This window comes from Crocodylus siamensis, chromosome 15 (assembly GCF_052110815.1).
Source record: "Crocodylus siamensis isolate JL-2025a chromosome 15, ASM5211081v1, whole genome shotgun sequence".
Classification (NCBI taxonomy): Eukaryota; Metazoa; Chordata; order Crocodylia; family Crocodylidae; genus Crocodylus; species Crocodylus siamensis.
The window spans coordinates 3,386,284-3,409,957 of NC_143409.1; the positions used below are offsets into that span (position 1 = coordinate 3,386,284).

The 23,674-nt window shown below is 51.9% G+C and overlaps 1 protein-coding gene across 2 annotated transcripts in view; it reads left to right on the forward strand.

Moving 5' to 3' along the window:
• The window catches only part of ITGA11 (integrin subunit alpha 11), a 150,820-nt gene that overhangs the window by 99,156 nt on the left and 27,990 nt on the right, over positions 1-23,674 (forward strand). For both annotated transcript variants that reach the window (XM_090029026.1, XM_090029025.1), the window contains exons 14-21: positions 604-807; positions 2,656-2,786; positions 3,868-4,034; positions 7,097-7,239; positions 8,101-8,211; positions 10,141-10,226; positions 16,321-16,528; positions 22,176-22,274. In XM_090029026.1, coding sequence (XP_089885152.1) covers positions 604-807; positions 2,656-2,786; positions 3,868-4,034; positions 7,097-7,239; positions 8,101-8,211; positions 10,141-10,226; positions 16,321-16,528; positions 22,176-22,274 — 1,149 coding nt within the window. The remainder of the gene's footprint in view (positions 1-603; positions 808-2,655; positions 2,787-3,867; positions 4,035-7,096; positions 7,240-8,100; positions 8,212-10,140; positions 10,227-16,320; positions 16,529-22,175; positions 22,275-23,674) is intronic.

Here is a 23,674-nt window from a genome sequence, read left to right on the forward strand (position 1 = left end):
CCCCAGGAGGAGAGCAGGGTGCTGCCTAGCTCATGGATGAAGCATCAGGACGCTCTCTGAGGAAGGCAGATTATTGCCTGTATTATACAGAGGGGAAAACTGAGGCAGAATGAAGTTAAGTGACTTGGCCAAGGCCATCTATACAGGGGAGTAGACAAAAGGACAACTGGCTCCAATCTCTATGAAAACATCTGTCTTTCCTTCCTGTGTCAGGTGCACCTCTCCCCTCAAACACCTTTCCCTTATCCGCGTCACGCAGGTAAGGGCCCAAGGCACAGACAGGCAATGTGATGTGCCCAGGGTCACACAGGAAGCCTGTGGCAGAGCCCAGGTCCCCCGAGTCCCAGCCTGCTGCCCTCACCTTAGCCGTTCTGCCCCAGGGTTTCCTTCTGTAGTAAAGTCAGAGCACCTCTCACATAAAATCAGGAGCAATAGCCCGTCAGCTTCATGGCCTTTCTGCCTCTTTGCCTCCTTGGGTTTTGAATGCCTTGCCTAGGGGAGATGGGGATGGTTTTGTTCATATACTGGGATTTCTGCCCATGTCTTAGATGGGGAAGGGGGTTTCATGATTCATAGCGGATGCTTTTCTTTTTGACCCCGAAGGACCGCTTTGTCTCCAGCGGCGCCTTGCAGGACCTGCAGAGTTACCAGAACGCCCGGTTCGGTTCCTGCATCGCGTCTGTCCCTGACCTGAACCAGGACTCGTACAATGACGTTGTCGTTGGTGCCCCTTTGGAAGATGATCACCAAGGGGCAATATACATCTTCCACGGCTTCAAAGGAGACATCCTGAGGAAGTATAAGCAGGTACAGCCAGCTATCCCTGGGGTTTCCCTACTGCTTAGTTGGAACAGGTGCAATGTGCTCCTCCTTTCCTGGGTCCTTTACGTAGCTGTTAGTATGAAATAGAAGCCCTGTGGTAACACAAGCACACGCTATTAGTTATATTATCTAAAGGTGCTTGGGATAAGTGAGGGTCACACCTGAAAAGAAGGGAAAATACGGCTTCAAATTGTTTGCAGATGAAGTGTCTCCCATATTCAATCAGGGCATTGTCAGCCAAGGCTCGTGGCCATCTGTAATTCTGTGGGATGTGTCTCCAACCAGATGCAACATGACAAATGGCTGTCACAATCAGATCATATGATCGTACAAAATTAGGGCTGGAAGGGAGCTCAGGAGGTCACGTCTAGTGAAATCCACCCCCCTGCTCAAAGCAGGACCAGCCCCAACTAGATTCCCCAGCCAACACTTTGTCTAGCTGGGCCTTAAAAGCCTCCAAGGATGGAGATGTCACTACCACCTCTCTGGGTAACTTGTCCCAGTGCTTCACTGCCCTTCTCATGAGAAAGTTTTTCCTAATATCCAACCTCAACTTCCCTTGCTGCAACTTGAGCCCATTGCTCCTTCTGTCATCTGCCCCCACTGAGAACAGCCCAGCTCCATCAAGATCATTTGCATCCAGATCTCCAGAGCTAAGGTCAGGTACAGCTGCGCCTCCCCAAACCTGCCCATAATACTTCCCACTACAGCTAGAATGATTTATTTGGGAAGTCAACAATGTGACTTGTCAGGGAGAAGAGGTCTTCTATAATATCGCAGGTCCAAATCTCCCCTACAATCTATTAAGCACTTCGTCACACATCTGCCTGTCCAGTCTTTTCTGTATTTTGAGGTCAGCTTACTGTTATCTGCAAGTAATCAATAATTAGCCAGAAAACCTGTTTCTGCAGATTCTCCCCCAGCCAAATCTAGGCACTTCTCAGGGCGACATCTCAGCCACATGAAGTCAAAGGGAGTTTTGCCATTGAATTCAACAGAGCTAGGATTTCACGTTCACTAGGCTCATAATTGTTCCATAGTGTGACTGGAAAAGAGCTTCTAAGCTGAAGCAAATGTGGGATTTTGAAAAATATGCCTAAAATGGAAACCTTAGGGTTCGATGTCTTAGGACCATATGCCTAAAATGGAAACCATAGGGTTTGATGTCTTGGGACCAATTTAGTAAACATATAGCAGAGCCATTGCCACAAAGCAAGAGAAAAAGGTACAGCCACCCCTTCAAAGTCTTCTCAGGAAAAAGCTCTGCTACAGAAAATGTGCCATTTTACTCTAATTATGTCAAATGTCTTTTCCTATTGGCATCTGGAAGGGACTTTTTTAATAGTGAGGTGTACATCTGAGCGATCTAAAGTTCGTGATCCATTCAGTGGTCTCGACGAAATGCAACGTGAAAGAGATGTTGCTCCATGAGCACCCACTTTAATTTCAATGGGCTTGTTCAGAAACCAAGCAGGAGGGTCTGGGAGTTGGTGTGCCAGAGACGATCCCTTTACCGGCATTCAAACAGGTGAACTTAATCCATTCGTAGACTCTTTCAAGAGCTGAAGGGCCAAGCCACTGCTTCTGTATCCCACGAGTGTGCCATGACACATGCATGGGCATGCATTGTCTTGCACGCACCGCTGAATTTATGTCCCTTGTCTGTGTTCCCACCCACAAGTTCACACTCTTCCATCCTCACACCCCCTCATGCCCATGTGGAAACACACACCAGTGCTCACCTGCACTCCCCCCTGTGTTTGCCCACGTGCTCATGAGCATACTGGGCTGCTCAGACTGGCAATGCAACAGGTTTCTTTTGATGCTTTTTAGAAAATAGCAGCAGCCGACCTTGCTTCTGGCCTGATGTACTTTGGATGCAGCATCCATGGACAGCTGGATCTGAACGAAGATGGCCTCACAGACCTGGCTGTTGGCTCTCTCGGGAACGCTGTGCTATTATGGTTGGATATGCCTCACTTCTCTGTTACTGTTCTTGCACTCACGTTCGTCCTGGAAAACTATCGGTCACGGGGACAGCTGATCTTGTGTAACAGTGCTGCTCCCGGCCCAGGGGCTCTCGAGTCACAGGTCACTACTGAGACCCCCCCGCCCCACATTGCTTGTGGCTACAGGAGGTTTTGCTTTCTGCAGGGACCTGTTTGTCTAGGCTGGGTGGGAGAACGCTGCCTGCAGCACATTTCCTGTCCTCTGTTATTGGGGCAGCAAAAATTGGGGACCCTCAATGAGCCAATAAGCGATGCAAGAACTAAGGTTCAATGCAGTTGTAACCCAGGGCCAAAATCTTCCCTCGCTGAACTTCCAAATCCCACAATGATCAAGACTTAATACTGTTGCCGCAAGCTCTCATTTAGTCAATAAGTGAATACATTAAGGCAGTAGCTAATGCTGGGAAAGCACCTTGAAGACACAAGGACAGAGGCTCAGCTGGTCTCCTGAGCTGGGTCCAATGATGGCAGCTAAGCTGGGCTCATGTATTACACCAAAGGATTGACCTCAAAACTGCTAGATAATTGTATAGGGCCGGATTCCCTTCTTGCTTAGGATAACATCACACTAGTCAAAGTACCCGGGGTGCAGAAGAGAGTTAGGCCCGCAGTAGTGCTATCCCAGACTGAGCGGTGGTGTCCTTCACTCCGTGCCGCCCGCAAGGCCCCATGGGGCTATGACCATTCAGCTAGGACACCAGTATGTAGCATGGTCCTTCACAGCCAGGGCTTCCTCCTTTCCCGGCTGTAGCTCGCCATTAGACCCCTTAAAAGTTTTGAAGTCACCCCTTGCAGGCGTCTTCTTTCTCAGACCCCTTTTCTGGAGCATCTGGATTTATGAAGCATTGTTCCAGAGGCCGGGCACCTTTACAAAGAGGTGGCTGCAGACTTGTTGGCAGGTCACCTGTAGGTAGCTGAAGGAGTGTGGGACCTACAGAGGGTTGGGGAGGGGCTGTCCTCTAGCCTGGTTTACGCATCCGAAGGCGAGCAGCGCCCAGCGTTGCGGTACAGCTCGCGTCCCTCGTTCCCACGGCAGGTCCCGCAGCGTGGTCCAGATCAACGCCAGCATCCGGTTCGAGCCATCCAAAATCAACATCTTCAACAAGGACTGCAAGAGGAATGGCAAGGACGCCACCTGCATGTCTGCCTTCATCTGCTTCACCGCTGTCTTCCTCTCGCCTCACTTCCACGCCTTTAGCCTGGGTGAGTGAAGCCTCCCGCCCCCGTGGGGAGCAGCTTTTGTACCCACCCGGGGAGAAACAGGTCCGTGTCAGTCCTGGGGATGCAAAGAGGGGGCTGAGCTGGGAGCTGGCTTGGCTGTGAGGACAGCACTATGCCCACACACGGGCTCACCTGGCCTGCCCAGTTCTCTGCCCCTGCCCCAGCCCTGGGCAGCTTGCAACAGTGGGCCAGCTGTCAGGATCAAGGAGGACGCCGAAAATGGAGCCATGGCTCAATCTCTGTGCAAAACCGTGTGATTTTTGTTAAAGACAGCTCCCATCCTGCCTGGCGCTGTGGTTCTTGGGTTGTGACGCGGAGGGCGAGCTTGGACTAATTCCTTATGAGCTGGCCTCACCTCCACAGTCTTTATCCTGGGCTGAGGGCAGGGCCTCACAGATAAGTACCCGGGAGAGGGTAGGGATGTACCCTCCCTACCCTACAGTCAGCTATTCCACTGTAACTGCCCACCTGTACGCACGCTCTTATCCCACGATAAGTGAGAGAAAACCTGCAGTCATTTCCACTTCATGCAAAAAAGAGTCCACGTTCCTGGATGACTGTTACTCCATGGAAATGGGTCATTTCAGCTCCCTGATTAAATGCAGTGCAGGATGTTTAAGTATTTATCTGCTATAGACTCATGTGATGAGCAGTAATGGCGCTGAAGACATCTTCGCTGCGGCGCCTGTCACCCCAATAAGAGATTGTTCCTCTTCCTAAATAGGATTGCAAAGGAAAGAGAGCTAAGCCATCATAGCTTGGCTTTCCTTTATCTCAGGATAAGACCATGCACCTGGGCTGTCACTGCAGAAGAGCTGATGCCTAAGGTGTATGCAGCGGCCAGTTCATGCGTCCCTGCCGCCAGAAGCAAGAAAACAGTTGCTCATTTGGAGTTGCTTTGGGCTGATCATAGTGTTTGCTCTCACAACCTGGCTAGTCCTATGTTCTAGGCCATCCCAGTTTGCAAAGGGAGTCAGCACCAAAAATTTGCTATTGGAGCAGCACAGAGAATCAGCTGCTCTCAGGCTTTGACTGCCTGGCACAGCTGGGCCCCACGTGCCAGCACATTGGGTTAAGGCCATAAATAGGCTTCACGGTCCAGTTGGTCCTGCTTGGGTTTTAAAGCACTGCACATTGCTGTGACCTGAAGCCTACACACCGGATGCTGCGACTCAGAGCAGAGAGGAAACGCGAGCAGCGCAGACTTCAACCCACCCAAAATCTACAGCAGCTTGCGTTATGGAAGTAATCGTGTCGCCGTTGAAGGCAGTGGTAAAATTCCCAGGGAGGCCGGGATTTCAGGCCACAGCGATCATCGCTGATATTTTATTTGCAACCTGTCCTGACACCTCAAGAGTTCACAGAACAAGCAGTTACGTGAGGTTTTGGAAGTGACAGCAGAACGAAGAAGGTTATAGCGGATTTTGAACGAATGTGTGTGTTTGCATCTGGTTTCGCCGTGCCTAGCAGTGCATTTCTGGTCACTTTGTTGTTGCTGGGTTTTGTTTTGTTTTGTTTTTACAACAGTGTTTAGGAAGAAAAATTCTCTCTCATTAACTTCTTCAAGAAACAACAGGCCCTGGTAAAGAGGCCTTGGAGCCATGCAGTCCAGCAGACACGCGTCTGTCAGGCAGATATTTAAACATCCTGTAGATTATTTTCTGAGTATCCTGAAACGACCTGCTTTCTGGGGTATTTTTCAACCAGGAACGTGGATACTTAACAAAAATGTCTGGTTGGTATTCAAGAAGCCTGACCTCATCCTTTCTAATCCTTACAGTCTACTGTGAATACAGACACGCTCAGATCCATTACCTTCCCCATTTGGGGGCAATAAACTATTCTGGAAACTTCATATCTTCCAGACGTGCTCTTAGCACTTGGCTTTCTCGCAGCCTGGGGGGCACATCACCAGTCCTCCCAGTGCAGATAAAGCCAGGCTGGACGCAGGCCACCGCCTCGACTGCTTTTGCACGGTCCAAGCGGGCTGTGGAGGGTACCTGGAGGCCAGGCGGTGGTTGTGCCTCCTGCCACACTGGCCCACCCCTCCACTTTCCTTTTTTTCAATGAGGTTTGCAGTATTTTTGCAGCTGTTTGGTGATCTGTGCTGCAATCACGCCCAGGAGGCCAGCTCGCAGGCCAAACTCCGCCGTACACGGTGCGGTACAAACACCAAACAGGAAGCGTGAAGGGGCGGGACACCCAGAGACTCGGTGCTGGTGTCCGTGCATCCTTCATCAGCCGCTCCCCTCTGAGCTCATCAAGGTTATTGGTATCTTTGTAGCCAAGCAAGGATGGGCTGTTGGTAGAAGCCGGCCGGAAAGCAAGAGCTAGCGCAAAATACAGCTTGTCGGGTTGTGGGCTCAGTTCACCGAGCCAGGCACAACTTTAATAAGGAAGTTTCTGTCTTCATGCCAACAGCACCCCAACAGCCGTGAGACTGCTCTTCCAGCTCTCTGCAACTCCATGCATCCCATATAAATATGCAGTCCTCACGCTCTGCTCAGTGCGTGCATCACCTGGAGCGTATAAGACTTGCATACTGTGATACACACCAGTGTCCATTTTTTCTAGGTGCAAGAGTAGCTGGCATCTGGGAAATCCCTTGTACGCTAGGCTGGGACTACATCAGAGAGAAACAACTTCTCTTCCTGATGGTTCAGGCTACCTACAGCCCACCCCGAGATTTAATTATGGAGGATTCGTGGCTCCAGGGAGCATTCATGAGTCCCAATTCTGGAATTTGTCTCCTTTGTAGCTGCCAGAGCCTAATCCTGTGTAAGCCTCATCTGTGCACTCCTCTTTGGCTGCTTAGGCATGATAAGGAGAGCATTTGTGCTTCCTCTGGAGTCTACTTGTGACCTTATCCAGGAGTTAATTGTAATGAATTTCTGCTCCATTGCATCTGAGCTTAGAGGCTCTGGTACGATATTACTTCATAATGCAAGCAGGGAGGTTGTTTAGCAGCGGCTTGTCATCTGAAAAAAGTTAACCGTGTCAAAGAGTCCAGGGCTGAGCATCTTTCTCTCTTTTTTTCCCCCCAGCAATAAAATATAACGCCACCATTGATGAAAGACGGTACACGCCGCGGGCTCACCTGGACGAGAACAGCGACAGGCACACGCACAAGAGGGTCACGCTGTTGGCAGGACGGGAGCACTGTGACAAGCTGAACTTCCATGTGCTGGTAAGTGGAAGTGGCCCTGACCCTGGGGGCCCTGTCCCAAGAGAAGTACCCCTGGAAGCGGGCAGGGAGGCAAGGGGAAGTGACCCCAGGGCAGCCCATGACTTGTGAGGATGGGCCCCTATTACTCAGACCTCAAAAATGTCTTCTGACGTCCTTGCCCAAACTCCAGGCACTTGTCACAGCCCCTTGCACGGGTGGCTGTGGCCAGTTACGGCTCCTGAGGATTACAGACCAGCCAGGAAAGAAGCATTTGATGCACAAACCTGACCAAACTAAACACACACAGATGGGACAGAGGAGAAAAACCTGGATGATAACCTCCATGCTTTGGGGAGGTTTCAGTCCTGGTCTGGTGGGAGCTTCCCTGACCCCCGCCTCACACTCCTCACATCTGAACGCACGGCTGAGATGAGGAACGAGGAGCCTCTAATTGCAGAGAGAGCACTCTCCGGGATTGCAGTGGGGGCCAGGCGTACAAACTACACGTGCACAGCCCTGTTCAGCGTGTCTCCTTTCCTCCCGGCCCATCAGGACCACAGCGATGGCTGTCATTTCTGACATTACAGCCCCAGGGAACCTGGGGTGGAGGAAACAGCACTTCCTTCCGGGATAATCAACTCTTTAGGAGGAAGCGATCTGCTTTCCTAGCACCCCCATGCCCTCATAGATGCACGTGCACCAACAGATGTGCATGTCGGGCGATTTGCGGAGCCGACGTGCAACGCACCGTTAAGGTGCTGTGTGTGCTGCTTCAGGCCTTCAAGTCAAATTCTTTAGCTGTAAGATGAAAGAAGATGGTTGTAAAGCGTTATTTCACTAGGCATGCCCATCGTTTTAACGGTGCATTCCCTCCACCTCTAGGACACAGCAGACTATGTGAAGCCGGTGGCGTTTTCAGTGGAATATGACCTGGAGGATCCCAGCCATGGCCCCGTGCTGGATGACGGCTGGCCAACCTCCCTGAAAGTCTCTGTACGTAACAGGAGTTAGACTCCGAGGAAAGCGCTGTGCCTAGGATAGGCCGAGGCAAAACAAGTCATGGCTTGCACTAGTGATCTGTGGCACCGTTCAGCCAAGGGATGGGGGGGTGGGGGATAAATAGCACCATCTGATAACGAAGCAGAGGACAGAGAAGACATCCCTGCTCTTCTCCCCGGAGCTCAACACCGAGAGAAGCATCGTTTGAAATACAGTAAGGGGCCCGGGCTGTGGTCCACCACTTTTCCTCTGCTGTGCTTGCAACTGTAGAGTACATGGCAGCTGGGAAATCCTCCTGTGCACATGGCGAGTGTAAAGTTGGTGGGAACGCGCCCCGTGCTGGAAGGCAGGCCTGGGAGGCAGGGCAATGGCAGCACAGGGTGGGACAGGCCTGGGGCCTATTTCCAGCTCCCCAAGAGACTGCATGTCAGTGGCATAAGGTAAGGCAGCCCCTGAAGGACTTGGATGGGCAATCAGCCCCAGGGGGTGCAGCACCCCAAAACCATCTTTATGCCTGCACCAGGTCTGAGCCAGCCAGGAGCCCAGCTCAGGAGAGGAGCCTTCTCATACTTGCATATCACCCATGAGGTTGCTGGCTGTGGGGCTGCTGGCGTGTGAGGCATGCATTTCAGTGAGGAGTGCAAGCAGCTGCCTTTCCAACTTGTAGGCCACCTAAATCCAAGGGGCATCGATTGCATAAGCAACAGCTTACTTCAACAGATGCTGTGAAGGGAAATTTGAGCAGGGGCTTGGACTAGATGTGACCTCCTGAGATCTCTTCCAGCCCTCATTTTCTACGAGTCTATGACTTTCCCTTCCCTGGCACAGGGCAATTTCCCATAGCATCTGTTGAAGCGAGCTGTTGCTCATGAAAGCTGATGCATCTTGGCTTTAGCGAGTCTCTAAGGTGCAGCTCTGCCCTGCTTTCTGCAGGAGGGCTGCTAGTCCCAGCGTCTACCTGGGGCAATTGCACTCTGCTGTTTTCAGATCCAGACGCCCGGGCAATTTCTGATGGTTGCGCTATTCTTCGCTTCCTGTCCCAGGCTCACTTCCCTGACACTGAGCTGCCGTGGCATATTGCTGCCGTCTCCTAAATAGTCATCACGTTCTCCAGGGACGTTGCTTCTGTGGGGAATGAAGCGAGCCCTGATGTGCAGCCTGGGTATTGATATGAGTGGGTGAAGCACTGTCTGGTCTCTCAGGGTAAAGAGAGACCGGTATGACTAACGCTAAATGGAGACAGGGAGTTAGGCATGTTAGTCTGAAGGCAGGCAGGATGCACCTTCCGGACTAACTGAATCAGAGATGCATAAGATTTCATGAGCAAAACGTTCATCAGATCACAGAAGCTGTTGATCACACAAGCTCGTGCATCTCTGGATCAGTTAGTCTATAAGGTTCATCTCAAAACTGCCTTCTTTCTCTAAACATTTTAGGTCAGATCCATGCCTGGTTTAAACTAGCACAACTCTACTCAAACAATGACAGAGCTTTACTGGCTGTTCTCCGGCAGATTTCTGAGGACCCTCACGGCCGTGTAGAAATAAAGCATAAAGTCCTCACAGTTGGTTTATGATCTGTACTAATGCATGGAGACATCTGTGCTTTGCAGGGGAATTAAAAATGCAAAGCAGAAGCCAGCCGAATGATAACCTTGGTCGGCTCGCTTCCCCCTCAGTGCAGCACGCTGCACCTTTCGCTTCCACCCAGGGAGACGAGCCAGGGGATGTCTTTCCTGTTAGCCTGCATTGCATATTATTGGTGTGGTACTTTTGGCATTCTTTATTTGTACGGTGGGGTTTTTGAACCATTTAAGCCCTGGGTTTTGCTTGGCTGATGCTGGCAGAGCCCGTGCGAAGTCCGCTCTGCAGGCATCAGGCAAAGACAGGTTTTATTTCAATGTTTCTTGTCTTTCCCCTCGAGGTGCCTTTCTGGAACGGATGCAATGAGGATGAGCACTGCGTCCCCGACCTCTTCCTTGATGCCAGAACTGATATCCCGAGTGCCATGTGAGTAGATGGCCCAGTGAGAAATGCCCCATTCCCCACCCGGAACGGGGCAGATATCTGACCTCAGCACGTGGCCAGGTTTCTTCCTGCCAGAGGGATTTGTCCTGAACCCTGGAAGTGTCCTTGCTTCGTCTTTTCTTCCTTTGCACTGGGGTTAATCATCTCTTACCCGTGACTAAGCAAGAGAGCGCATCCGCGGGGTGTTTACAAATGACGAGCTCAATCGTAATGCAGAGCATGCCTGCATCTGGATAACCGCAAAGCTCTGGTTAGCAAGTGCATCACATTTTCTGTTGGTTTCATAAGGGTTTGTCAAAACTGATGAGCTTTTGTTTCTCGGGGTTGCTGGGCTGTTCTTTATGACAGATTTCAGACGCGTAGCACCTCTGTGTCCGGCGATGCATTCATTTGGGTTCCCTTTGCAAGCTCCGACCACATTGCTGCGGGCTTGCCGCGTATCTAATGCAGACGAGCTAGTGACCCGCAGAGCCGGGTCTCCAGCCTTAGCACCAAGAGCTGAGAAAGTCAGCTCCTCTGCCTGTTTCTCCAAATAAAGTGGCTTAAAATGCAGCCAGCTGGAGGATGCCTGGAAATCTGCTGGCCGCTAGAAGTCTGCTTTCTGACAGTAAGTCATGCCCTGTTGCTTTTATAATCCCCGGGCCTTGCTTTGAGGTCTGTATAAAACAGCCTCCCACCCCTAGCAGTCCCAGCCCCACCTGCTTGAGAAGAAGGCAGAAGAAATGCGGGACGCTCTTCCCCCGCGGCAGGTCTCATCCCAACCACTGTCAGCGAGATGCTGGCGAAGCCATCAAGTAGGATGTTCGAGCTCCTTTCCAGGGCTTATTGTCACTACGTGGAAATCGGGCGATTTTCCAGTTCCTCCCTGCCAAGCTCTCGGCCTTAACGACATCCTGTGGCAATTCTGCTTCTGCGCCTTTGCACGCTTCATTCATTTTCGCTTTTCCCCTTTACTTATCGTCTTTGGTTTGACTGAAATGCTTCCTGGCAAAAGCCGGGAGATTCCCATCGTTTTCCCCTCCTCTGCCCGCTGCCTTCGTTCCAGAGCTGTGGGCTTCCCCTCCAGCAGACAGTGCCTTTCTGGGCACAATACTGGGACTTGTTGGTGACTGGTACGATAAACCTTGTGTTTGGTACCAGGAAGATGGACCCCAAGGAAACCAAGCAGTAAATAAAAGGGAGAAAGCCAGCGTTACCCACTGGGCAACTGGGGGCTTGACGTGCCCCGCAGCAGATGTCTTGTTTTCTGTGAGCACTTCCAAATACTTCATACTAAAAGCTACGGGAGAGTAAGAGCCCCCTCCAGGGCCAGCTGAAATCAGTGTCTGCACTGGGTTGGGATCAGGCCGGGAGGCTGGATCCACGCTCCCTGAGTTTATTTTTGGTTCCTGTAATCTAATCCTCATGGCTCTGCGATTCCAAGTCACGTTTCAGCCTAAAAGAGCCCTTGTGCTTGAAAGGATTTGAAATGCTTGTACAGCATCCCGGCGCTGCAGGGAGCATTTCCATCCGTCCCCTAACACAGCTGGGCCTTTGGGTTAAAACCCAGGCTCAGCGCTTGGTAGGGGAGCAAGCTATAGCCTGGTTTGCTATAAGCTCCAGCCCACCCCCAGCCCTCCAAGGTAGACTTTTCCCACTCCAGCAAAAGCAGGCGTCCTCCTTTCCTCTGACTCCTTCCCCATCGGTGCGGCATTGGAAGCAAAGCCGTGCCCAGCTGTGACACCACTCCGATTTTCTTCTGCTTTGCTGTGCGTGCCCGGCTGTGTGGCCTGGCTGCAGTCACAAAATCCCAGGTCTACTGGGATTAGGAAACATGTGCTCGGATGCTGAACGTGCGCGCCAGCTTTCTAGGAACCCGTGCACCGGATCAGGGGCAATGGCTCGCGGGAGAGTCGGCTGTGGTTGCACGGGGCGTAAACCCATGCAGGATATTCCCAGATAAAGTTGTGTCGTGGCCTCAAAGCAGTGGTCCCCAACTGCAAACACAGTCCCTGAGCCCTCTTGAGCTGAAGAAGAGGTGGGGGGGGGACCTTAATCACAGTCTTTATGGCTGTATGGCAATTGCCCACGCTCAGTGTTTTGGCCCCACTCACCCTAGTATGAGCACGGTCATTGAGATGGATGCTGGTGTGCACCGAGTGTCCATTGACAACAGTGGAGGCTGAATCAGGCCCTAAAGAGAAATATATACAGTGATTGTTTGGGCCAAGAAAAGCAAGCAAAATAAATCTCTGTTGCTAAATACTGTTGTGGTCACTCGACCAGCGGCGTGCAAGCCCAGCTCCAGCTCGCTCCCTTTTCCCCTTCCTTGCCTTTCTGTTTTTATTTTACAAAATAGAAGTGATGCATGCATGGAAAAGGCTGCAAAGAGGGTATTTTGCTTGCTGCCATAACAGAGCCCAGCCGCTTCTCTGGTGGGACTCTTGCTATCAACAAACTTAGACTAGGGAGAGGATTTGGGGCAACGACACTGAAGCTAAGCATCACATTTACCTTATACTGTATTGTCATGCCTACGGCATGCTCCAAATAAATATATGCTTTGTTTTTGAAAAGCAGAACGAAGAAAGAAAAGGTTCTTTTCCTTTTGAGTCTCCACCGGTAGGAGGGTTGATGGGGGCAGAAAGTGGTAACACCCAGCAGCCAGCTTTATTCTTGTTTTCCCTTGATCGAGGTTTAAGCAACAGAAACTGCTCTTGTCATATTTCCTCAATTATAATGCCCCCCCACCCCCTGCAATTTCCAGCAGCTGATTTTCAGGGAGGATGTGTGCGTCATACACAGGGAAATACGGTATTCTGATATCAGACCTCTTTCTTCCTCTTCAGTGCTGTTTTATTAGGAGATAATAGGGAGACCAGGCAGGATTACCTGACAATCGCAGCAAAACAGCTTGCATCCAGTCTGTATTAGAAACATACAGCTCCTTTCCTTGCAGACCAGCCTGGGACTTGACAGGGACTCCAGGCAGAGATTTACTTGCACTATCATGGACACCAAGAGACGTGTATTTCTTGCTCTCTTTATCTTGGTGATAAGGAGAACTATCAGGTTGGTAAGCCAGTAGGTCCAGATGTTCAAACGCAGCCTCTGATTTCTCTGCCTGCCAAACATTCCCACAAGCAGCCTCCCATACAAAACAGGACGTTGGTGGCAAATGGCATGGCAGAGTCACAATCGTTCAGGGCCCTTCGGTTCTGTAGCTGGAGGGGGCATTTTTGAGCCGATGACCTACATGACCTATGGAAACACGGAGCTGCAGCAGATTAGATGTCAAAGCACGTGAGTGAGCAGTAGGACTGCTATAAGCAGGACCACACATACCAGAGAAGTGAGACGACCTGGGAAAACCCAGGTCACTATAAAACCAACAGATAACCATCCTAAGAGGGACAAAAACAAGGTCAGGAAAACGTCATGAGAGGAGTAAGAGACATGCCACGATCAAGGCAGCCCAAGGGGAGAAGGGGGTGCAGATCACCCATAAAACAGCAAGCAAAAGTGAGAGCTGTGGACCCTCACCACACCCGCCAAGAAGAACTGCAAATCCCAGAGACACCCGAACGCCTGGCCAGCTGCAGGAAGATGCTCCGTCCTCCGGTCGACCTAAGACTTGTGCAAAGTTTCTGTTGTGTCTTAACTTGGGGAAGGTTTCTGCTGATCCTTTGTCTTATGCTTAAATTGTAGAATAAATGCACTCTTCAAAGAAGGGACTATTTGTGCCCAAGCCACTTTCATGACTTCAGTGCCACCACCTAGATGCTTCCTCAGCCGCAAAAGAAAGAGGGGGGAAAGTGTGCAAGGCAACCTAGTGGCAGATGATGCAGAAAAGCCTGAAGGGCTCGATGCCTTTTTCACCTCCATCGGCACGGGCAAGGTCGACTCCCAGACTCGTGCACCAGGCACAAGAAGGTGAGCAGCCAAGTGGTGAAAGGACAGGTTAAGGACTTGAAAAGCTGGATGTGTACAAGTCGGTGGGACCAGACCCAATGCCCGAGGGTGCTGAGAGAGTCGACCGCTGTGATTGTGGCGCTGCTGGCCATTATTGCCAAAACTGATGGTGACTGGGAGAAGTCCCAGACAATCAGAAAAGGGCAAATATAGTGCCCATCTTTACAAAAGGGAAGAAGGAGGATCTGGAGAACTCCAGACTAGTCGACCTTATCTCAGTCCCTGGAAAAATCATGGAGCAGGTCCTCAAGGCATCCATGTCTGAGCACTTGAAGGAGAAGATGATGAGGAGCAGTCAGCATGGATCCACCAAGTTCAAGCTGCACCTGACCAACCTGATTGCCTTCTGCAATGAGATGACTGGCGCTGTGGATGAGGGGAGAGCAGGCGGTGTGATATACCTTGACTTTAGCAAGGCTTTTGATATGGTCTCCCACAACTTTCTTACAAGCAAGCTAAGGAAGTATGGGTTGGATGGATGGACTGTAAGATGGATAGAAAATTGGCTGGATTATTGGACTCAGAGAGCAGTAATCAATGGCTGGATGTCTAGTTGGCAGCCAGTATTGAGTGGAGTGCCCCAGGGGTCGATCCTGGAGCCGGTTTTGTTCAATATCTTCATCAGCGACCTGGACGATGGGATATTGTGCACCTTCAGCAAGTGTGTGGATGACACCAAACTGGGGGGAGTAGTAGATATGCTGGAGGGTAGGGCTAGGATTCAGAGTGACCTCGATATATTAGAGGACTGGGCCAAAAGAAATCTCATGAGGTTCAACAAGGACAAGTGCAAAGTCCTGCACTTTGGCTGGAGCACTCTCATACACTGGTACAGGGCGGGGACTGACTGGCTGGGCAGCAGCTCTGCAGCCAAGGACCTGTGGGGGACAGTGGACAAGAAGCTGGAGATGAGCTAGCAGTTTGCCCTTGTTGCTGAGAAGGCGACCGGCGTCCTGGGCTGCATCGGGAGGAGCGTTGCCAGCAGATCGAGGCAGTGATTCTCCCCTCTATTCAGCACCGGGGAGGCCACATCTGGAGTCCCATGTCCAGCTGCAGGCCCCCACTGCAGAAAGGATGTGGACACATTGGAGAGAGTCCAGTGAAGGGCAAGGACAGTGGTTCAAGGGCTGGGGGACAGGACTGATGAGGAGAGACCAAGGGAAATGGGCTGATTTAGTCTGGAAAAGAGAAGACCAAGGGGGGATTGAATAGCAGCCTTCACGACCCTGCAGGGGGGCTGCAAAGAGGCTGGAGCTGGGCTGTTCTCTGTGGGGGCAGATGACTGGACATGGAGCAATGGGCTCAAGCTGCAGCAAGGGAAGTTGAGGTTGGATATTAGGAAAAATTCTCACAAGGAGGGTGGCGAAGCGATGGGTTACCTAGAAAAGTGGTGGTGCAGTCTCCATCCTTGGAGGTGTTCAAGACCCAGATAGACAAAGCCCTGGCTGGGATGATGTAGTTGGGGCTGGTCCTGCTGTGAGCAGGGGGCTGGACTGGATGTGACCTCCTGAGGTCTATTCAAGCCCTCATTTTCTGTGATTCTATGATTCTCTGTTAAGTCCAGGCAACAATATGGCAACAACAGCACCACATATATTTTTGTGTGCCATTTGGTAGCCACGTGACCAAGTCAAATGCCAACTTATACCTGAGGTTTGCTGATGATGCACATCATTGGCACATACCTGAGGGGCTAGTTTAAAGCGCTTGGCCTGTGTAATTTTGGGTGCAGGGGCTCAAACACACCCCCCCCCCCGCATTTTACAGGGAATCTCCCAAGCAAGTGCTGAATGTCTGGTATTGCAAACTGACCCCAGCACTCTTTCCTGCCTAGACAGGGGTCAGACTCAATGATCTGTTGAGGTCCCTTCCAACCCTAACATCTATGCATCTGTGACCCATTCATATAACCAGATTAAATGAAGTATGAGTAAATGTCCGCGTACTTTGTTGGAACAGCTCTCAGCTCAGGGTGCTGTGTCGGTGTGTACAGACAGCACATGCTGCCGTGCTCTCAGGTGCAGAAACAGCCACAGATTGCAGCTCTGGTGCTGTATGCTGAAACACGTCCCCATGGGCTCGTGAAGGCCTGATCCTCTCTGGTATCACTTCACTTCTCTTGCAGGGAATACTGCCACCGGGTGCTCCGCAAGTCGCACTCGGACTGCTCCATCTACACCCTCTCCTTCGACACCTCCATTTTCATCATCGAGAGCACGCGGCGAAGGGTGGCTGTGGAAGCCATACTAGAGAACAAGGGCGAGAACGCCTACAGCACCGTCCTCAACATCTCCTTCTCCAAAAACCTCCAGTTTGCCAGCTTGATTCAGAGGGTAAGACACCCTGGGGCTTCTCTAGACCAGGCAGAAGGCACCTTTATAGACTCACCAGATTTGACATATGTAGAGAGAGCACACACTCTCCTGAACCCAAGTTCACTTCATCAGGTGCTGTGAAAGGACAGCACAGAGCAGTGTAACGTGGAGTGGTTAGACTAGAAGAGCAGGAGGGAGGGAGGGAGGACGGGGAACAAAAGCTAGGAACAAGGGGCATGTGTAGACAAAATGAGGGGCATGTGTGCATGACACTTTAAAGTGGGGTAAGTACTTTTGCACCGCTTTAATGGTGTTGGTATTTGCACGTGTTGGCAGTGCATTGTGCATTATTTCCAGCTGCTTTAGCACATTTGGTGGCATAATGCACCTTAAATGACTTTGGGGGCACAGCAAACGAAAACACCTCCAGGGAGTTTTAGTTTGCTGCCCTAGAGCCACGAAGCAGAGCACCGGGGTCCGTGCAGTTCAGGGACTGCAGGCAGCCCATGCGGGCAGCCTGGCAGCAGCCCGGGAGGGAATGAGATAAGACATCACGATCCCTGTTTAACCCGTACTTAGCCCAGTCCACTCTGTGGATGATTTCTTTTTCCACTATTTCCCATTCAAACTGGTTTTAAACATTTTTTGGCCTGAGAACAGCTACCCTGAGGTCAGCAGCGGTGCGTCCAGGGGGCTAAAGGCACCTGCCACAGGCAAGGGTGTCTTTCTGCAGCTGCTGCTCATGCACCCTTACACCATCTCCAGATCCAATCATGCCTGTCTTGGGGACGAGTCGTGGCCAGTTACAAAAGAAGTGAGGGGCATCAAAAAACATTTATTCCTGCTGATTCCTTATTGAAAAGCATTTGTTACTATTACTCCAACTAGCCTCTCGCGTTGCTGGTCTGGCCTCTGGAAGCTGGTTGGGTTTTGTCATTAGCTCTAGCAGCCTTGAGAGCTTTGGAGGGGTTCACGCCATGCACCCCGGGAAAGTCCCATCCTCCCACAAGCCAGCCTTGCCCTTGCTGTAGAAAGTCCCATTGTGCTCAGGGACCCTCTGTCATCCACTATCTTCATCTCACAGCTTTAGGGAGGCTTTAGATACCCGGGGCTCAGCCACTGAATGCTTCGGAGACAGCACTGAAACCTTAACAAAAAGAGAGTTACATTCTTCATCCATGCTACCCGTGCCCCGTCCTTCAGCTAAGTACTCCGGGGACAGATTACATCTTTCCTTATCCAAATTATAATAGGGAGTGTCACAGGAGCACTTAGGTGCCCTGTTCCTAAGGAGTGGAGAAAGGGAGCTGCCAATCTCCAGGGGCAGCGCAGGTGCCGGTCACTGCGGCAACCGGGTGGTCATGTGACCGGAAGGGGGCAGAGCCGGGCCTGTATAAATAGCCCAGGCCAGAGCCTAGCCAGCAGTTCCCCTCCGGCAGCCCAAGCGGCAGGAGCTCTGCTGAGGAGCAGAGCGGAGCAGACTAGGAGCCGAGCAGCCTGAGCGTCGGCATGCGGATACAGGTGGAAAAGCCCCTGAGAAGGAGGTGACGGAAGTTAGCCAGGTTGGCTGAAGGTTTATGTTACAGCCGAGAGGCTCTGCGTTCTGTTGTGGTTTTGAAGTTGTTGTGACTCCAGAGGGGGAGACTTTGGTTGGTTGTGGTGATTATTATACCGGAGGACTGGGTAGGGCTGTAGGGGTGAGAGGAGGCCTCACGGGGGCTCCCCAATAGTTTGGGAGTTCCCGGTGCCCAGCAAGGGGACAGAGAACGATGCCTGAGCTGGCACAGTAGTTCGCACCAGTGGTGCGGTAAGGTGGGGGGGGAACCCCAGCCCAGAGCGGGGCAGATGTACCAAGAGAAGTGCCAGGAGTGCAAGGGTGCAACGAGGAAGCTCCGGGAGTGGGTGAGTACACTAGGAACAACCCTAGGAGAGGGTGAGTGCACCGAGGGAAGCCCCAGGAGCAGGAGCGTGCGCTGAGAGGTGCTCCAGGAGCAGGCGCAGGTACCAAGAGAGGCCCCAGGAGAAGGCAGGGCATTTCTGATTGTTAGAAACCCCATAGGGGAGAGACTAAAAAGGACCCTAGAGGGGTTCCTCAGTACTGGGGACCCCGAGGGGCTTAAAAGGCCAGGTAAGGCTTCGGTCGCCTGAGCCTAAGTGGACACCAAGGATTGACAGGACCCGGAAGGGTCAGGCAGGCCAGGTAAGGCTCAGGTCACCTGAGCCTAATCGGACTGATAATATTGGCAAGAACCCAGTAGGGTCAGAAAGGCCAGGTAAGGCTCCGGCCGCCTGAGCCTAATCTGGTATCCACCATTAACTGACTTCAGAGGGGCCAGTAAAGGCTTAGGAAGCCAGCCCAGGTGGGTGTGAGACAAGCCCAGAGGCGCCAGACAAGGGGTGCTGGTTTCGAGACAGGCCCAGGGGCGCCAGAGAGGGCGCAGTAAGAAAGAAGGACCAGATATCATCCAGGAAGAGCTGCGAGGCTTGGGGCGTGCTGAAGGGGAGGTAGGAGGCACGCATTGCCCATAAGGCTGGGGGTGTTGGAGCACCCCACTTGGAACGGAGGTAATACCAGCGCGGTGCCAAGGTGAAAGTAGGCAGCCTCCCTTACTGAACTTTATAAGAACAAAGACGTGGCAGCCGAGAAGAGGGTGCTGGATCACCTTAATTGACATGGCAGGGGGCGCTAGCGAGCTCACGGCTGCTCGCAGGCCCCACTCCGTGACAGGGAGCAATAGATACAGCTGCTTATTCCTGTGCGGATGGATAAAACGGAAGAGCAGTCCAGGGAGTTGTTGACCAAATGTCCCTCTGAACCCAGCCCCAAGTCGCATCTGTGCTATGAAGAAGGGCAGGTAGTTTCGACTGCAGTCCCTGAGCTGCCTGGTAACAGCTGGGCCCAGAAGTGGACACTTCTGCTGCTCATGAGCGTCTTTTCCATAATTACAACAGAGATGATGAAAAGAGCAATACGGGATATCAGCTTCCATGCTCGGTGGTGGGGGAAAAAGCGTCCACGTGTTGGCTTGTCTGTTATGTCTATTGTAAGAGATCCTGCACTTTGCTTCAAAACATCTGGTGCTGAGCTGAAGTCAGTCGCTGCCCTGTCCCGGAGAGGTTGGCCAGTTTTTAATGGGTTATTAGGTACCTTTGGCCCTTTGTTTTTGCAATATAAAAATGTTTCTTATATGCAAGAGCCAACAGTCAAGTCCAAGGTTGATAAATTCAGTTCCCTTTTTGGTTTCATTGTCCTATAACTTAAACGATATTTGCTCCCAAGCTGCAGGGGCGGGTGGCCAAGTCCGAGTCGGTATATAAATTTTTGCAGCTGAGTTGCAACTCCCCTGGAAGATGGGCTGATAATGGAAACCCAGCTGTAAATTAGAGACGGGCCTGTTGATGCCATTGCAATACTGCACCGCAGCCGCTCCGCGAACAGGGCATCTGATCCAAGCATCTGTGCATCGGTCGGGACTTTTAGGCCACAGCTCAAAGTCAGCTCAACAGAACAGCCTGGGAATGCCTTTAAAAAAAATCATCTCTAAGCATCGTATGGCAGGAGCAGTGTCACCCGCTCTGTCATCCGGCATCCTCCACGGGGGATAGAGTGAGGCAGCGTTTCCACGCCTAACCTCAAGCCCCTTCATGGTCAAGAGCAGAGCTCTTTTGTTCACCCAGAACCACAATTGCAGGCTGTGCTCTTGCCGAGGCAGCTGCTGCTAGCTTAGCTCCAGATGTGGGCTCGCATCTTCTGGGTCCCCCGAGCGGCATGTCCTGCTCAGAGACCACGGCGGGGGAGGGGGGAGGTTTCCAGTGACACACACACATTTTTCTTTGAACAGTCTGGATTTGGTGACCCATCTCCATCTGGCTGTGATAACAGACCCTGTCTAGGAGACTTTAGGGTTTCCTGCTGCATGGCAGGGGCTGTCTGGTGCCAGGGTTACCCTCCCAAGAGGTGATTGGGAGGTGCAGTGTGAGGTTCACCTGGGGGCGCTCCCAAGCTCAGCCTGGAAACCGTATGAATGTGTCCTTAAGGCACCAGGCCAAAGCTAAAGGCATACCTCTCACCCCTCCCATCTCTTGTCTGTGCTTCGCCACCCGAGCCCCTCTCTACCCTACCCCAGGAAAGCACCCCTGCACCTCTCGTTCAGTCCCAGCAAGCAGCGTCTCACTGATACCCGGGGGCTGGACTCCCTCACCTAACGCCTCTCATCATAGCAAGAGTCTGGCTGAGGGTTGGGCAAAGGTCCTTTAGTCTTGTGTTTCTGGCTTGGTTTTCCTTCTGCATCGAGCTCCGTGGTGAATGCATCACCACACGCACCGGGCTCATGCAGCCTGTTCCCGGTTCATCACTCCCTGTCTGCTGGCGTCCGTGCGGCGCTCACGCTGCGGCATCCGTGCATCACCCCGTAAGGCCTTCACGCTTCTGGTGAGAGGACTCACTTTTTATCCCTGGCTCTCAAAGAACTCAGCTTCCCCTCCCTTTCCCCAGCACCCCTAGGAAACCTGAGCTGAGAGATCCTTCCCCCTTGTCCTGCCATCCCGGCCCTAGCATCAGAGCCACGAAGCGCCCCAATCCTGCTCAGTATATGTCCGAGGGCGCACGGTGCTGCACGTTGCCATTCAACAAGCACCCAGGGAAATTCCTGGGAGGGAGAAAACTCCGAATCCAGCATGTCGGTAAATGTGCTGATCTTGCTAAGGCTTCATTCATCCACTGAATGACTTCATAACCATCCTGGGTATCGAGTGTCTTACGCCTGCTGGTTTAAAAGTCATGCCAAAGGAAAATTGCAGGATGCAGTGCCCACAAAATGAGAAAAATGCAGGGGGCTACTATGCATTCTCTAGTAGATGACTCCCAAATACCCAGGGGAAACAGGGACAGCATGACACAGATGAGCCTGTAGAAATCGTTTTAACCAGATATAAATGCTCAGCTGTGCTGTTGTGCTCCAAATTACTGGTCTTGCATAAAAACATCTACCAGTATATAAGGAGCATAACAAGAGCACTTCGAGTTTGCTGTTGAGGTCAGGGATTCTTGTAGGGTCTATACAAATACATAAAAAGAGCCCATATTTGGTCTAGACATCCAAAAGCCTAAATAGACAACGGCAAGAGGATGTATTATTGACCCTTTCCTATGACACAATGTAGCAATAAATGATTGATGAGAATATCTGTCTTATTACTGTGTTGTTAATTGTTCTCTGTATTGCAATAGCATCTAGCAGCCAGAGTCATGGACTGGGGATCACTGTGCATGACACAGATACATGAACTAAAAAGATGTCCCAAAAGAATTTATAGTCCAACCATATGTATTATCGCTAGGTTGTGGCCCCTTACTATATTGCCTTACTACCTTGAATCATAGAAAGACAGTCTTCTTTGTGACTTTGGTTCCAAAAAATACTCAGTTTGAGTCAGCGTATCTCGCTCACCCAGCTAGATTTGGGCAGAGCCCGCTCTGCGGCTGCGAGTCGAGAACGGACCCGAACGGGAACGATTTCTGGCTTCTGAGAGATGCCGTTTCATTTTTTTTCATCGTAAGCTAGAAGGCCCTCCAGCCGGTGCGAATGGCTCTGAGGCCTGGGTTTGCTGGGGGGCGTCGGGCAGCCGCATCTGGTGATGTGAACACAGTCCGTTCCTGTTTCAGGACGATGCCGACATCAATATCGAGTGCGTGACGGAGGAGAAGCACCTGAACAAGAAGGTGTGCAATGTTAGCTACCCCTTCTTCCGAGCCAAGGCAAAGGTAAAGAGACGTTAATAATTATTCACATGAAATGCAGTGCTCTGAGGTGGCCACCCCCTTCCCCAGGGAAAGCACTGTCCCTGCCCAGGGGCCGTGGAGGGGTCTGTGACAGCAAAATCATAGACCATGAGGCTGGAAAGGGACCTCCGGAGGTCACATCTAGTCCAACCCCCTGCTCCAAGCAGGGCCAGCCCCAGCTACATCCTCCCAGCCAGGGCTTGGTCTAGCTGGGTCTTAAACACCTCCAAGGATGGAGACTCCCCCACCTGTCTGGGTGACCCATCCCAGTGCTTCACCACCCTCCTCGTGAGAAAGTTCTTCCTAAAATCCAACTCGAACTTCCCTTGCTGCAACTTGAGCCCGTTGCTCCTTGTCCTGTCAGAGCAGTCTCTCTCCATCCTCTTCGGAGGATGGAGGTGGTCCTGGTGGGCTGGCACGGTCCGGCAGCATTTGGGAAGAGCCCGCAGGAGGGGACTGGGGGTCGAACCTGGCAGTCAAGCACCCGACGGCACTGCCACGCCGCACCGCACACAGCCACGCTTCTCCTGAGCTGAACGCACGCTGCTCGCTCCTGCAGAAACCCCGGGGCCGCGTTGCTGATTCCCTCAGACCCCCCCCGCGCGCTCTGCCCCGAGACCCGCTGGGTCCCTTGCTAAGGATCAGATGCACTGACAACGGATGTGTACAGGGCTTCGAAGACTTGTATTTGCTTTCTTTTGCTCTTCACAATGTCCCCGGCGTCTGAGCGCGGCGTGAGGGGACAGCAGGCCAGCGGAGAGGTTGCAGCTGCATAAAAGCGGCTTTGAATCCTAGCTGATCTTCAGGCAGCAAAATGAAAACCAGCCCCGCTGAGTCAAAGCATTTGCCTTTAATCCTTGAGTGCAGTTTCAGGCCGGCCTTGTGAACTGCTGCCAATACTTTACCGCCGCCGTTCCTGTTTTAGCGAGTGAGTCGCCTTTTCCGGTGAGTGGGGGCAAGATCATATTCTTCTCCCTCCCTGTTTCGACGGGACGCTATGTCCCTCGTTCATCAAACTCAAGTCTGTTTGGACCGAGAGACTGGCAAAAATCAAAGCAAAACAAAACCCGGCTGGTAGCACGAAGGAGCTGTCCTGGAGCCGGATCTTCATAATACTTGAGCCGTTTGAGCGCAAGGCATCAGCGGCAATCTTCGCAGCACAACCGCGCTTAGTTATAGGCGGCTGGGTCTTTCCCAGATGTCGATCGAGTATATCCAAGGGCATTTGCTAAAAGCCAATTTATGAAACCTGGGCTCAAACCGGACTTCACTTGTGACCCTTCATATTACACCTGCTCTGCAGCCGGGCAGGAGGGAAATGTTGCTCGGAGAGACCAAGGAACTTGCTCCACGTGAACTCCGGTCTCCAGCCCGTGCCCTCA